The sequence below is a fragment of the Gekko japonicus genome, unplaced genomic scaffold, assembly GCF_001447785.1.
Source record: "Gekko japonicus isolate JY-2015 unplaced genomic scaffold, Gekko_japonicus_V1.1 scaffold306, whole genome shotgun sequence".
NCBI lineage: Eukaryota > Metazoa > Chordata > Lepidosauria > Squamata > Gekkonidae > Gekko > Gekko japonicus.
This window is the reverse complement of record NW_015172013.1, coordinates 301,365-317,397: the sequence shown is the minus strand read 5'-3', so window position 1 is coordinate 317,397 and position 16,033 is coordinate 301,365. Positions and strand designations below refer to the sequence as shown.

At 48.5% G+C, this 16,033-nt stretch overlaps 1 protein-coding gene across 1 annotated transcript; it reads left to right on the top strand.

Moving 5' to 3' along the window:
- The first annotated feature begins 496 nt into the window (after positions 1–496).
- Positions 497–9,594, top strand: BGLAP (bone gamma-carboxyglutamate (gla) protein). Its single transcript, XM_015420293.1, has 4 exons — positions 497–625; positions 2,613–2,651; positions 7,879–7,939; positions 9,245–9,594. The coding sequence occupies exons 1-4, from the start codon at positions 565–567 to the stop codon at positions 9,384–9,386; spliced, it is 303 nt and encodes a 100-aa protein (XP_015275779.1). The 5' UTR covers positions 497–564; the 3' UTR covers positions 9,387–9,594.
- Positions 9,595–16,033: the final 6,439 nt, after the last annotated feature.

The window sequence follows — 16,033 nt, the reverse complement described above, 5'->3', positions numbered from 1 at the left end:
TCTCCAAGACAACTTTCACATCCTGAGCAAGATTCGAGTCCAGTCACCAGTTAAAGACTGGGAAGATTTCCAGGGTATAAGCCTTTGAGGGTCAAAGGTCCATCACAGGGAGCTTCGACTCTCAGAAGCTTATACCCTGGACCATCTTGTTGGTCTTCAAGGTGCGACTGGACTCAGATCTTGCCCTTCTCCTGCAGACCAACCCGTCCATCCACCTGAAACATTCATATCCTGCTCCACCCTCCTTAACATGCCGATGGACTTGTTTTCCCTTTGGCTGGCATGCCCAGCCATAAGCCACAGCTGCCTCTTGGAGCTGGCTCCCTTCCTCCCCAGCAGATGGGCTCCAAAATAGATCTGGCAGCCGCCTCGGTGACCTGCTGCTCCTGTGGTTACAGCAAACAGGAGAGGGATTTGAGCGTTGCCCCCGGCTTGCCAAACCACGGGTTTCTAGAAAGATATAAATGGTGAGCAGAATTTCAGGAGGGGGAACAGGAACGACCAGCCAAACGAGCCAGCATCTTCAGACCTGCCGAGAAGATCCACTTGCGAGCACCAGCCAGCATGCGTACGCTAACTCTGGTGTGCCTGTTGGCGGCAGTGACGCTGTGCCTTTGCCACGGAGGTAAGAGGAGGTGCAGGAGTCATCACATTTCTAGGTTTGGGATAATCTGCGGGGCTGCTGATGCCATCAGATTCTTGTGCACATTGCTGCCTTTTCTTCTCAAGTCTGTGCAGAGAGGCCATGGCTCTGTGGAAGGGCACCTGCCTTGCATGCAGAAAGTCCTGGGTTCGGTCCCCAGCACCTCCAGTTTAAAAGATCTCGGGGAACAGGAACCATACTATGTGTCTTGAAGACACCCCTACCCCCCTGCATGTCAGAGCTTAGGTGGATCAATGGTCAGATTCGGCATAAGGCTGCTTCGTATGTCCAGGACCGTACCTGTGCATATGAAGGAGGGGGTAGCTGGCACAATCCACAGGTTGTTCACGCAATCCTATGAACAGCTTCCTGGGAGTAAATCCTATTAAATATATCTGAGTAGACCTGTGGAAGGTCAGTGAGCTCCCGTCTCTAGTTCCAGCTCCTGCCAACCTAGCAGTTCGAGAGCAAGAAATTGCAAGTAGATAAATAGGTACCACTTCGGTGGGAAGGTAATAGCGTTCCGTGCGCCTTGGTGTTTAGTCATGCCGGCCACATGACCACAGAAACTTCTTTAGACAGCGCTGGCTCTTCGGCTTTGAAACGGAGATGAGCACCGCAACCCTAGAGTCGGATTCGACTGGCTTTCGAGCAAGGGAACCTTTACCTTTTTAGACCTGTTTAGGATTGTTCTCAAAATCTCAGACTGGTCTCGCTTTCCTGTCCAAAGGCTGTCCCTCATTCCCGATTCTTCCACTTATTCTTCCCAGTCTTGACCCACCTCTTCTGCTGCAATTCCAGCAGGCATCGGCCCCGACCCTTGCTTCTAAACCTATCCTCAGAGTCACGAGGGCTAGTGATATAGCTAAGGGACACATCTAAGGGACCACCTCTCCCTAGATGTGCCTGGGAGAGCCTTGCGCTCTATGGAGAACCGTCTGTGGGTTATTCCCGGCCTGAAAGACGTTCGCCTAGCCTCGACCAGGGCCATGGCTTTTTCGGCCCTGGCCCCGGCCTGGTGGAACACGCTCCCAAACGAGATCAGGGCCCTGTGGGACCTAGTACAGTTCTGCAAGGCCTGCAAAACGGAGCTCTTCTGCCAGGTTGAGGCAGTGGGCGTCTACCAGCCGGCCTCCCTGTTGCCATGGCAGCAAGCTACTATTAAGGAGACCTTTATGGCTCGGCTTCAGCCCATTCATTCCCGGCCGTAGGAACTGAAATTGAAATCGCTGCACTGCCCACTATTAACTGTTTTTAACTGTTTTTTTATTGTATTGATTTAATATTTGATATTTATCAACTGAATTGTTTTAAGATTGTATTGGAATCTATTGTTGTGACCCATCTGGAGCCCACTTGCGGGAAGGGCGGGATATAAATCGAAATAATAAAATAAAATAAATTATATATATATTAAGTAAAGAGATTCCCAGCACGCTGGAATCCAGATCTAGTACTCAAACTGGTAGGTTTGCCAACTCTGAGTTAGGAAATACCTGGAGATTTTGGAGGAGGACCCCGGGGAGGGCAGGGTTTGGGGAGGGGAGGCACTCCAGCAGGGTACCATGCCATAGAGTCCATCCTCCAAAGCGGCCGTTTTCTCCAGAGGAGCTGATCTGGGTCACCTGGAGATCAATTGCAGCAGCAGGCAACCCTGCCCCCTGCCTATTCACGTGGTGTACCTGCTGCCAGTGTTCCCTCTAAGCTGAGTTAGTGTGAGCTAGCTCACAGTTTTTTAGCCTCCGGCTCACACATTTTTGTCTTAGCTCAGGAAAGATGGCTCCAGAGCAAACTAATTTTATGCAGCAGCCAAACTACCTGCTCACAACTTTAATGCCAGTAGCTCACAAAGTAGAATTTCTGCTCACGGGACTCCACAGCTTAGAGGGAACATTGCGCTGCTGCCCTTCTTTTAAATCACAACATGGATTGGGATTGTTACATTCTTGTTTGTTTCTCTTTTCTGCAGACGACTGGGCTCACTCCAACGACTCGCCCAGCTCTGAAGGTCAGTGGTCTCCCCGGTACCATTGTCTTGCTTCTAAGAAAGTGGGGGGAATGCTTGAAAAAGATTTGCTCACTCTGAGGCTGCTGCTGTCTCTCCCCAGAAGCCCAGCAGAGGGCTCTAAAAGGCAATTAGAGAAACTGGCGGTCTATCAGTTAGCCCCACTGGCCAAATGGAACCTTCGGTTTCGGAGGTAGTCAGTTCGAATGCCAGATGCTGGGGAGGAGACCAAGGGAGAGGGGCTAAGGCTTTCATGCCCTGCTTGTGGTGGACTTCTCTGAGGGATCTGGTGGGCCACTGCAGACACAGGATGCTGGGCTAGATGGTCCTTCAGCACTCTCCTGCTGTTCGTGCTGCAAAAGGTCACATCCTTCTGGTATCCTTGTCTAACCCCACCTGCGCTGGGCTCCCAGTTTACATTCTGGAGTGAGTGTGCTGAGTTTCTGCCCCCGAAATCTCACATTCAGTGGCCTGAGATGCCAAATTTTGTACTGGCAAAGAATTCAAGTAAAAAAACTGTTGCAAAATTAAGGAGGGTTGTACTATTCCTTGGCAGAAAATCAGAAGGTGTTCCAGTTAATTACTCTCAGCGTCCCACAGTTAAGAAGGGTACATCTGCCCATTGATCTCCAATTGTGAAATATTTATTTCCTTCGCTATGTGCCCCCCCCCCCCCGGGAATTAAACCCAAACAAATGGTGACCGTATAAACTAAGCCTGTTTTCCCAGTTTGGTCCTTGCATCTGTTAAACACCTTTATTCTGCTGTAGGCTAATTTGCTGCTCACTACCTATATGTATGGACTGGCAACTTCCATTTCAATGTATCCCAAGAAGTGTGCGTGCACACGAAAGCTTATACCTGGAATAAAACACTGTTGGTCTTAAAGGTGCCGCTGGGCTTGACTTTTGTTCTCTCGTTATCTTTGTGAGGAGAAATTAAAATAGCGACTGCCTCAGTCACAAAGAGATAAAAGTAAGGCCAAAGCCAATGGTACAAGTAAAGGGGAAAAGATATTTTGTTACTCCACTCAAATTCCCTATGAATTTTGCCAACAGGCTTCTTCAGGGGAATCTGTAATATACTATACAAATACGATCCTGAGTTCTCATGGTTATCTAACAGTGGTTATTTAGTTAAAATTATGTAAGTAAATAAATATTTGCTTGAAAACCAGATTGCAATTTGTACAATTTAATATCAACCCAATAACAAGCCGTTAAGTATATAACCGCTAAGAAATTATTCTGTCCTTATGATTGTGTGAAGGAGAACAGGGGGGGGGGGAGGAACCTCCCCATGCGTAAGACCGAGAAGACAGAAAGACTGTCCAGCACCCAACCGATTTGGCTCAATTTTAAAAGAATCTTTCTTCTGCCTAGATGAATGTTACAAACCTGGTAGACATTCACTGTTCCTTCAACAAGAGTACAAGATCTGTAGCTATTACCAAATGGAAGGACCATTTAGAATATATCAGTATTTAGATGATGCAATACCTCTGTTTAACATTTTACACATACAATTCCAGAGACAAATTTAACTGTTTAGGGGCCAGGGTCTGGAGTCTCATAATCCATTCTGCTTCTTTGTTCAGCAGTAGTCTCTGATTTTGACAAGTTAATGTTTACTTGCTTGGTGTAGTGGTTAAGTGTGAGGACTCTAATCTGGGAGAACCGGGTTTGATTCCCCACTCCTCCACTTGCACCTGCTGGATGACCTTAGGCAAGCCGTAGTTCTGATAAGAGCTGTCCTTGAAAAAGAGCAGTTTCTGTTAGAGCTCTCTCAGCCCCACCTACCTCACAGGGTGCCTGTTGTGGGGAGGGGGAGGGAAAGGAGTTTGTAAGCCGCTCTGAGACTCCAAGTGAAGGGCGGGGTGTAAATCTAATCACTTCTTCTCTTCTTCTTCTTCTACATCACACAAAAAGGAAAGTCAGGGGGATCATGATTATTTTCAGTAAAGGGTTTAGCCAGTGGAGCACTTGTTTTCTTCAGTTTAATATTACTTTTACATTCTTCTATGTGTATTCTTAGATTCCTTGTTGTTTTTCCAAAATAAAGTGTATTACAGGGGCATTGGATTTTATATATGTGATATATAACTATGAAATTGAGCCAACTTCAGAGGACGACGGAAGACAGGAGGGCCTGGCGGGAACTGGTCCATGGGGTCGCGAAGAGTCGGACTCGACTGTGCGACTGAACAACAAAATATATATCTATAGATATATCTCCTGTAAAATCCTTTAGTATATGTTTTTTCTTATCTAAAGGACTGGTGAAATACTTCATATTGCATGTTAACTTACAGCAATTACAATTTCCACAGGGAAAATGTCCCTGGGGAAGAATAGTGCCTGATAAAACTCCTTGATGACTAACGGATTTATGAGTGTTACTATGAACTAGATCAGGGGTCTCCAACATGGCCATGTTGTCCAACAGCACCTTTCCTGGTACCCAACCAGTGTTTTTAGAACATGGGAGGGACAAAATGTGGCTTTTGCCCAGCAGGGCTTCTGATTGGCCAAGAGCCAGTTTGATGTAGTGGTTAAGAGCAGTGGACTCTAATCTGGGAGAACTGGGTTCGATTCCCTACTCCTCCACAGGCAGCTGCTTGGGTCAGTCACAAGTTCTCTCAGAGCTGTTCTCTCATGAGCAGTTCTCTCAGAGCTCTCTCAGCCCCCCTTCCTCACGGGGTGTCTGTTGTGGGGAGGGGAAGAGAAAGGAGATTGTAAACCGCTCTGAGACTCCTTTGAGTAGTGAAGGGCCGGGTATAAATCCAATCTCTGCAGCTGCTGCCGCCGCCTCTTCTTCTTCTTCTTTTTCTTCTTCTTCTTCTTCACCTTACTCTTTGACATTGTGTGGTTGGCTTCGTCTTGTGTGGCAGCCATTTTGTGGTTGCACCCACCACCCTGTGTCATAATTCCAGACATGCTCACAGGCTCAAAAAGGTTGGGGATCCTTGAACTAGATATTCCCTCAAATTCTTAGTTCTCTTAAAAGCAATCATGGGTTTCTTCTCACATGAGGATGCTCTCTAGCAAATACCATTTTTTAACAAATATTCTTTAGATTCACACTTACATTGTTATAAGACTACATATAATCCTATCACATTCAATTTTCCCTTTCTTCATGAGTAATTTCTTCTTATCTGCTGTCAAAGCTTTTAAATAAGCAGACTATAAAAAGCAAATTGGATAGCCCATAGTAGCTAAATTGAGCTTAAGAAAGGAAGTTTCTCTTTTGAAAGTCATAAATATTTAAGAAATTTCTTATGAGTCATACGAATTGGCTAAATGGTAAATTATTCCTAATATGTTTAGGGTGGTGACTGATATATCTCAAAAGGCAATTTTTATCTTTTGGTTTTTTTAAAAAAAATAAAGATTCGTATAGAATTAAGCATCTATATACTAATAGCGAAGTCGCCCCCGTGCGTGCGGATACCTAAATCCGCGCATCGGGGGCACCTGGGGGAGAGGGAGATTTTTGTGCACACTTGGGGCAGTCCCCAGGTGTGCACAAAAATCTAAAAACCTGGAAAAAATACCGGGGGGATACTTAAATCCCCCCAAAAGTGACAAAGCGTCCCCCGCGCATGCGCAGGGGATGCTCTGCGAACTCCCTCGCCGCCGCCGCCGCTTGGGGGGGGAAGAGAGCAGCGCCTCGCTTCGAAGCGGGGTGGAAGGCAAGGGGGGAGCTCGAGCGGCGGTGGTGGTGGAGGAGACGGGGGAGGAACTGGCAGGATGGGGGGAACTTACCTCCTCCTGCTGCTTCCTCCTCTGCCTCCTGTGTGGAGGTCCCTCCCCCCGCGAGTATCGCGGGTCCCGCCCCTTGTATTCCCATAAGACCATGACATCTAAAAATTAATTTTCTTGTCATGCACATGGAGGTCAAATTCTTCTAATGGTGGCATCTTCCACCCTCACAAGGAGGCTTGCTCTATCAGCAGAAGGTTTCTGTTAGCAGAACAGATCCATGAGGTCCAAATGGGGGGGGGGGCTAAAACATCACTCAAAATCATCACTAACTGGAAGCTAATCAAAGTGGTAATCTTTTGGGGTGGTTGGGGTCTCCTTCTTTCGAGGTTTTCAAGCAGCGGCTAGATGGCCATTTGACAGCAATGCTGATTCTGTGAACTTTAGGCAGATCGTGAGAGGGAGGGCTGGAAGGGCTGCATCAGTGCTTAGTTCTTGTGGCCCTTTCTTAAACACTGCAAATCGCCACTTGAGGATCAGGAAGCAATTTTTCTCCAGGCCAGTTTGACCAGCAGAGTTGCCAGGCACCAAGGACACACCAGCAGGGGATGGGAAGGAGGGGTCTAGGAGGAGGTAGGGTTCTGCCTCCAAAGAGTGACATTGCACGGTGACATCCCCTACACCAGTGGTGGCAAACCTATGGCACGGGTGCCAGAGGTGGCACTCAGAGCCCTCTCTGTGGGCACGCGTTCCATCGCTCCAGCCAGGCCCAGACCGTCATTAAAGTGTGGAATTCTTTGCCAAATAATTTTAAGTCAATGAAAGAATTTGGGATTGCTTTCCTTACTTTGTTTAGATCATCTTAAGTTAATGTATGAGTTGTTTTTTCTAAAGTAAAACCTCAGCATTCAGGTTAAATTGCCATGTTGGCACTTCGCAATAAATAAGTGGGGTTTGGATCGCAGTTAGGGCACTCGGTCTCTAAAAGGCTCTCCATCACTGCCCTACACAATGATGTCACATGGAAGTGACATCATCATTTTTTGTTTTTTGTTTTTTTGTGTGCCCAATCTGGGCAAGTAAAAAAAAACATCATCATGTTGGGGACATCGCACGGCGATGCTCTAGTTTGTGCAAAACTTTATGGTTATACCATAGAGTTTTGCTCTCTTTTGCCCTTAAACCCAACGTGATGACGTCACTTCTGCATGACATCGCATCAGGGATGTCGCCATGAGATGTCCCTGTTTTGGGGCAGGATTTCGCTTGCCAGTCAGCCTGAACAATTGGGGGAACCCCCGCCCGGACTGGGGGTCTGGCAACCCCATTGGCCAGGGATCGTGGAGGGCGTTTTTGCCATCTTCTGGGCATGGAGCAGGGGTCACTGAGGGTGTGGAGGGGAGGTAGTTGTGAATTTCCTGCATTGTGCAGGTGGTTGGAAGAGATGACCCCGGAGGTCCCTTCCAACTCTCTATGAGCTGCGAACCCTTTCTTGGCAGTAACCACCTGATTCTTCCCCTTGGCAGCTTTCATCTCCAGACGTGACAGTGCAGCAATTGTGAAGAGACAGCCAGGGAGTCCTCAAGGGTAAGTGTCAGCATGCAACATCCTAAGGGGGGGGGGAGGGCTCTCCAGTAAATTTGAAGACGGTTCCAGCAGTCCCCAAATATTGGACCTCAGAGAGCTGAAAGCCAGCCAGATCCCAAGAGCAGCAGGGATCCCAAAGGCAGCTATTCAGAGGATTGCTGAGAAAAAGCTCTCCAGCACTGTTCAGTTAGGGGGTGTAGTCTGGGAAGAACTGGCAGCCAGAAATAAATTGGTAGCCAGAAAAAAGGAAGGTTAACACACATTTGAATACTTGCATATTTTTGCAAGAGAACGAAGAGAAATACGGACAAAGAGAAACATGGCAAGCAACAAGAAATCCCTTTTCTCCATTGTGAGCACTACCTGTATACATAAAAGGGTAAAGGTAAAGGTTCCCTTGCTCGAAAGCCAGTCAAATCCGACTCTAGGGTTGCGGTGCTCATCTCCATTTCAAAGCCGAAGAGCCAGCACTGTCCGAAGACGTTTCCGTGGTCATGTGGCTGGCATGACTAAACACCAAGGCGCACGGAACACTGTTACCTTCCCACCGAAGTGGTACCTATTTATCTACTTGCAATTTCTTGCTTTCGAACTGCTAGGTTGGCAGGAGCTGGAACTAGAGACAGGAGCTTACTCCATCATGCGGCACCCGGGTCTCGAACTGCTGAACTACTGACCTTCCACAGCCTGCAGTTCAGCGTCTTAACCACTTGAGCCACCGCAGCTCCTTTTATACATAAAAACCAAGTCCCAATAGTCCGTCACAGTGCAGTGTGACTCCGCGGTCCAGAATATGGGAGGGGACTACGGTGATGAAGGGGCAGGAATAGGCAGCTAGGAGCAGGCTTGATTCTCAGTGTCACCAGAAAACCAATTTGGCTTCCACCCCAATGCAGCCCTTACTGCCCCCGCTCCTTCATTCTCTGGTCCCCATTCACTCCTGTGGGGAAAAGTTAAAACACAGAACTGGACATTTGTGCACATTCAGTCCGCGCGCGGCACAGTTTCTCAGCGAATGTTTTCCTAATCGGGTGTCAGCCCCACTGGCAGTTAAGAGAAGACCGACTCACCACCAATGTTCCCTCTAAGCTGTGGAGTCTTGTGAGCAAAAACTCTACTTTGTGAGCTACTGCCATTAAAGTTGTGAGCGAGCGATTTGGCTGCTGCATAAATTGGTTTGCTCTGGAGCCCTCCTTCCTGAGCGGAGACAAAAATGTGTGAGCCAGAGGCTAAAAAACTGTGAGCTAGCTCACAGTAACTCAGCTTAGAGGGAACACTGCTCACCACACTCCTGCTCTCCTGTAGGGCCGCTGCCGTTGCAGTTCCAGATGTTGCCTCACCCCTTGAAAGTCATCGAGAGATCTGTGAGCTGAGCGTCGCCTGTGACGAACTGGCTGACCAGATTGGCTTCGAAGAAGCTTACCGCCGATTCTATGGACCGGTGTAGACCAGCTGCATCCAGCTCCATGGGGAACTAGAAGAAGGGCCGGCTCCAGGAACCAGCAACCGAGCTGATCTTCTAGGGGTTATTCTGTCCATTCTGCATTTCTCAGATCCAGCGCTGTCCATGCTGTGGGTCGCCCCCAAAAGTCTTCTGCTTTTAACTGCCCTAGCCTTTGCTTCCTAACTGCTGCTGCAATGTGTTTAATATTGATGTTCCTATAAAGGAGAGACTGGAAATAAATAAAACTCTATTAGAAACACGTTTTCCTTTCATTGGGCTGAACAAATGGCTCCAGTTAACGTATTTGGTTTATTTAGAGCCCACCTTTCTTGCTAAGACGCAAGGCAGGTTTCAGAATAAAAGCAATGTATTCCTATAGCATAAGATATCCGATGAGCGATGCGCCAGTGCAGGATCAAAAGGAGAAGATGAACAACAAGCTGCCTAAGGCAGAGATCCCCAACATGGGGCCTTTCCAGGCACCTGCCAAGTGTTTTCAGAAAGTGGGCGGGGCCAGGTGAGGCATTTGCCCAGCAGGGCTCCCAATTGGCTGTGCAGATTTTTTTGAACAGTTGCTTCAGTAGCGGCTGCTCACCACAGCACGAAAAGCTTCACTGCATGACTGAAGGTAAGCTGTATGTAAGCAAGGGAATGTTTTAAAACAATATGCTCGTTTTAGAAAGCATCCTGTTAAACACAGCTTCTGCCTGAAATGTAGAAAAGTTAGAGTTATACACGAGCTCACTCCCCACCGTTTTGTGACTGGCTGTGCCTCTTGTGGCAGCCGTTCTGTGGTTGCATTCACTACCCTGTGCCAGAATTCCAAAGGTGCCTGCAGCCCGTAACAGGCCGGGGACCTGTAGCTGAGACAAGGTATGCTATAAACAGTGGAATGAGTGGAACTACGAAGGTAGAAGACAATGCAGTAAAAGTAGGATAAAACCCCTAGAGTAATCATTTCAGTTGTTGCAGTGGAACAGGCCTGCTTCAGCCCTGCTTCACCATGCCCTCCAAGGTTTTCCAAACAACTGGAGAGGCTTTTCTTTCTCTCTTGGGTAACCACTGCCACCACTTGACCTTTGTACAAAATTGCCTTCCAAATTCTGCGGCCTTGCCTCTCCATCTCCTGCTGCCAACGCCTAGTCACCACAGGGACCATTTACTGCCTTGTGCGCCCCCGGAGGAATAGCCCCTTGCCAACTAATTGCCTTCCCCCTGGCGCGCCTTTTATAATAGTGTGTCCAAGATGGTCGAGGTCTATGTGGTACAGAGAACCACTCCCAGCATCAAAAGTTATAAAGTATTTATTAAAGACAAAATGTTCACTAACATACTTTTAGCACAGCACCAGACTGAGCAAGGCATTCCAAAGAAATGGATAAAATGCAGTTCTTCTTTCCCTCTCTCAATACATGTCCAATAAGATGTTAAAATATAGAACTGGCTCCTTAGCTTAGGAAGTTACAGATCTCTTCAGAGCAGCCATTATCTTGAAGCTTTCTCCAGCTCTTCAGGCCAGCACATCATTAATGGCTGCCTCCTGCAGACCTCAGTTAAGAGTTCTGCCTGCTCTGCTGGATCCAGCACAAAAGAGACCTTGTTCCCCTGTGTTTTATCACTTCTCTTTTCCCCATCCACTGACCAGGTCAGGCTGGGTTAGAGAAACTTTTCCTGGAGATTCTTCCTCGAGTTCCTTCCTGAAGTCTCTCTAGTATTTAATACCTCCAAAGTCTCTGTTTCCTGCTTGAAGGGGAGGGTGAGCTTGACCATCCCATTGTCTATACCAGTGATGGCGAACCTTTTAGAGACCGAGTGCCCAAACTGCAACCCAAAACCCACTTATTTATCGCAAAGTGCCAACACGGCAATTTAACCTGAATACTGAGGTTTTACTTTAGAAAAAAACAACTCATACATTAACTTAAGATGATCCAAAGTAAGGAAAGCAATCCCAATGCTTTCATTTACTTAAAATTATTTGGCAGAGAATTCCACACTTTAATGACGGTCTGGGCCTGGCTGAGGCGACGGCACGTGTGCCCACAGAGAGGGCTCTGAGTGCCAACTCTGGCACCCGTACCATAGGTTCGCCACCACTGGTCTATACTTATTAGCATTTGTATGAAGGTGAGCTGAGGTAAATCTGGAAAGCAATTGAACTGATTCCTTCCTCTTCCTGCCTGTTTTCTGCCCACAGGGGTGGGGGGGACTTTTAAAACTCAGAGTGAAGGTTTTGCTCATTTCAAATCTCCAAAGGAAAAAAAGGGCCTTTCTTCACAGTTGTCTACAGTCCTATTCCCTTATAAAGGCCTGAAGCTCTCCTGAATGGCTTTATTCTGCTGCAGTTCTAATCCCTTTATTTTAAAAAAGGCCCTCTTGAACATTCCTGTTTTGCACATGCTGTGGAATGGCAGAAGTGTGGGGGCCTTACCGACCTCCTCGGGCAGGTCATTCCACAAAGGGGAAGCCACCATAGAGAATACATCAATGGGTACTTGCCAGTCTTACCCATTTGGAGGGTGGTTCCTTCAGAAGCCTTTCCTCGTACGAGCAAAGATTTGGCCGTGGAGCACAGCACAGAAATACAGAGTTGGGGGGGGGAATAAAGAAAAAAGCCGTACCATGAGCCTAGCATAGTGCATGGCGTTTCTCTGTTTCGCACTGTGTTAAGAGATGAACTCTCCTTAGAAGCTAAAATGACCAAACTGAGGCTATTGTACTGTGGTCACATTATGAGAAGACGAAAGTCACTAGAAAAGACAACAATGCTGGGAACAGAGGAAGGCAGCAGGGAAAGAGGACGCCCCCCGTTTGCAAGGCCTGAGCAAGGCTGTTAACAATAAATTTTGTAGGTCATTAATTCCATTAATTCATAGAGTCACCATAAGCTGGAAGGGACTTGATGGCACTTAGCACAGGAGGTGTTGGGCAAAGGGGTGTGGCTCAGTGGCTGAGCATCAGCTTTGCATGCAGAAGGTCCCACGTTCCATCCCCAGCATCTCCTGTTAAAAAGGTCAGGTGGTAGATAATGCCAGAGGCCCCGGTCACACGAAAGGTTTTGGGCCGGGAGAGGGACGGATTGGGGGTGCAGCAAATGGGCGCGATCCCACTGCAACATCTGGGAAACGTTGCGCACCCGTCCCCGATCCGGCCCTTCAGGCGGAAAAGCCAATACTAAAATAAACCACCTACAGAGGTGGACTTACCAGCACGGCCGCATCAAGCGCGGCCGTGGGATCGCCGGTGCGTCCTTCTGCCGGCGCATCCAAGACCACTGGCTGAACTGCGCATGCTCACACATGGGCAGTTCGGTAGCCTCCGTCTCTGTCTCGTCGCTTTCTCCCTGGTCTCCCCGGCATCTGATCGTGTCGCAGAGCAACTGCGCAGTGGCTCACAGGATCTGTATGATCCCGCCGCCACGTGTCTATTTCGGTGCGGCTTTCAAAAGCCGCACTTTGCCCGCCCCCCCACCTCGTGTGGCAGGGACCAGAGTAGTTAGTACTAGACAGGCCAAGAGTATAAGGCAGCTTCATGTGACCGCTTGGGTGGTGGTGGTTGGCTGGATTGCCCTGATTTCACAGAAAGGGGAAGCTGAAAGAAACAACTACAGTTGTGATTGGCTGACTTGTGTAGATGTTAGAGAAAGGCAGCTGCAATCGCTAAGGAAAGGGAGGAGAAGGCATCTAGGAAGAAGCAGTTATCAAGGGCAGAGGCATGGAAGCAGGAGGATGGTAACTGCTAACATAGACAGTGCGTACTGATAAAGAATGTAGTTTGTTTAGATAGTTTCCAGCATTCTGTGGCACTACAAAGTGGCTGAGTCTTCCAGAGCAATGTTTCCCAACCTGTGGGTCAGGACTCAAAAGTGGGTTGCAAAGCTTCTGAAAGTGGGTCGCAGGCCAGCCCTCCCTAATGGCCGCCCCTGTCCTTTCCATGGCTCTCTTTCGTATTTTGGAAACCAAGATCTGGTCCTGGAAACAGTTGTCTTCCATGCCATACATTAGATGGTATTTTTTATTCACTGCACATACATGTTGATCAAGTGAAACGTGTCCTGATGGTTACTAGAGTGAGGTCCCGTTCATACTTGTCGGGAAACGCGTGGGGGAGGCGTGGCTGTTTGCGGCGGCACAGTGTGTCTCGCTGCAAACACGTGCACCTTCATTGGTGCACGCTCCCGGTGCGCTCCAACGACGCAAGAGGAGCACGCTGGAGCGATCACACAAGGAGAGTCCGGCAGCGGCCATCACAAGCCGTTTGCTAGTGGACTTTCGGAGGTAGCTTTTTACTATGCATCTTTGGCCAGCTGCGACAGGTGCACTACGCTGGCCAGATGTTGCTGTGTGATCGTGCCTTTATAATCCGCCCGGCATTCGTGCCGCTTCCGCGGCAACTTCTGCGTCTGATCGGAGCCAATGTTTCTTAGAATCACAGGGGAGATGAGAACCGCCTTGAGCCGGTTCTCTGGCAAGACGGGATACAAATTGAAAATAATAAATAAAATAATAAATATAATAAGACGAGAGGGAGTAAAGGAGAAGGAGAGGGTGGTCAAAGGCTGGAGCGTAACCTCCATATGCAAAGGCTGTGTGTGTCAGGATGCCACTTGCTTGGGGTTCATAGTGGGGGGAGGAGGAGGAGACTGGATTTATACCCCACCCTTTACTACCTAAAGGTGTCTCAGAGCGGTTTACAATCTCCTTCCCCTCCCCTCCCCACAACAGACACCCTGTGAGGTAGGTGGGGCTGAGAGAGCTCTTTCAAGAACTGCCCTTGAGAGAACAGCTCTGAAAGGCAGCTGCACCCGTTGTGCGGTGTTGGTTGGTTTCTCAGAAACATCTGTAGAAAATGGAATGGTGAACTAGATGGGTGCCATGGTCATTGTTTGCCTGGGGCACCCAAAAACCTTGGGCCAGCTCTAGATGGGTCACCATAACAAGTTAATTTGCACTGGCGAGTCACCAGACCGAAAAGGTTGGGAATGGGAACCATTGTCTCATCTAATGATCTTGTTGGAAGGTAGCCCTCTGGAGGTAGTCCCAACTTTCATGGTATCTTCAAAGACGGCAGATGAGCACAAAGTTCAATTAGTCTAAACCCCACTCTGTTACTGAAGGCAGATGTTCATGCCTTGAACCGATATCCTCACCATCCGTAGTTAACCCACTGAAGGTGTCACAAGGTGTTTCCTTGTTTGGTCAGGTTTCAATTAATATATCTTGAGAACGTGCTCCCTTCAGGCCTGTAGGCAGGATTTTGTGGCTGGTGGGGCTGCCATTATTGGCTGTAATGAAGGAGGGTGGCGTGCACCCCGCTCCCTTCCCCCCTGCAAGATTTAAAGGACCCTGATCAGTGGGGAGCACGTGGCATGCTGGTCAGCTGGGGGGGCCCTTTAAATCTTGCAGGAGGGAGGGAGAGGGGCACGCACACACACACACCGCTTCTTCTCAAAAGCACTTAGAGGATCCCTTTAAGTGCTTTTGGGAAGAAGCGGGGGGGGGGCTTTAAGGAAGGGGGCAGAGGCCCGAGTAGCTCCACCACAGCTACAGGCCAGGCTACCTTCCTTATGGGAACATGCCATAGGAACAGGGCTTTTTTTGTAGAAAAAGCCCAGCAGGAATTCATTAGCATATTAGGCCACACCCAACAGCAGAAACTCATTAGCATATTAGGCCACACCCCTGACTGCACAGCTCATTAGCATATTAGGCCACACCCCACATGTTACCAGAAGTGTGGTCATCCAGCCACACCCACCTTTTGCTTCTTATTCTGTTTACCTTGTTTGTTGTCAAAACCCAGGGCCTTTTTTTGTAGCTGTGTGATCGTGCGGCTTTGCATGTTAGGCCACACCCTTTGCATGTTAGGCCACACACCCCTAATGTAGCCAATCCTAATGGGTTTCTGCTGTTGGGTGTGGCCTATTATGCTAACGAGTTCCTGCTGGGCGTGGCCAACTCAGGAGCCAGCCGGAACTCCGTTCCTGCGCGTTCCTGCCCAAAAATAGCCCTGCATAGGAATCATTCCCTCCTATCTGTGCAACCCTTGGCCTCTCCCTATCGGTATGGGAACTGTCCCTTGCTCATACCCGTACTGCTCCCTGAAAGTTAGAAGCATTGTTGTCCATGTGCTGAGAAGATGGGGGGGGGGACCCAGAAATGAGCAAAGGAAAGCAGAATTAGCTCCAAGGAAGCAGATGAACAAATATGCTAATAACAACTGTTTCTAGCACAGACTGTGTGGGTTACGGATGGTGTGGGCCAGTCCCCTTAGGAGAGGTTCCAGATGATAAAAAGCGTATAGCATCACTGGCAGCTATCCCAGACTGGGAAGGAGATTTGTACTGTAATATTTGTGTTGCATACGAAAAGCGCAAGGGGGGGGGGGTCGTTAATTGCCGAGGCTCTGAGTTCAGTGCCTGTTCAAATGCTAACAATTCCAGAGGGGTAGCGGGGTTAGACTTTAGCAGCAAGAATAAAGAGGGCTCCTGGGGCGCCTTAAGGACTAAACACAACCAGTCCCTGCCGTGAGCTTTCACGGACTAGAGCCCGTTTCTTCCAATGCCATGAGTGGATCCTCACGGTGGGAACATTTATGTAGGAGGCAATCCCTGCACAAAAAGGAATAGACGGACACGCATCTGATATGAA

Bases quoted from the DNA above. Each gene is read 5' to 3' on its own strand.
- BGLAP (XM_015420293.1), top strand. From the start codon at position 565: ATGCGTACGCTAACTCTGGTGTGCCTGTTGGCGGCAGTGACGCTGTGC. The intron at 626-2,612 runs GTAAGAGGAGGT...TCTTTTCTGCAG, and splicing joins GCTGTGCCTTTGCCACGGAG to ACGACTGGGCTCACTCCAAC. The intron at 2,652-7,878 runs GTCAGTGGTCTC...TCCCCTTGGCAG, and splicing joins CGACTCGCCCAGCTCTGAAG to CTTTCATCTCCAGACGTGAC.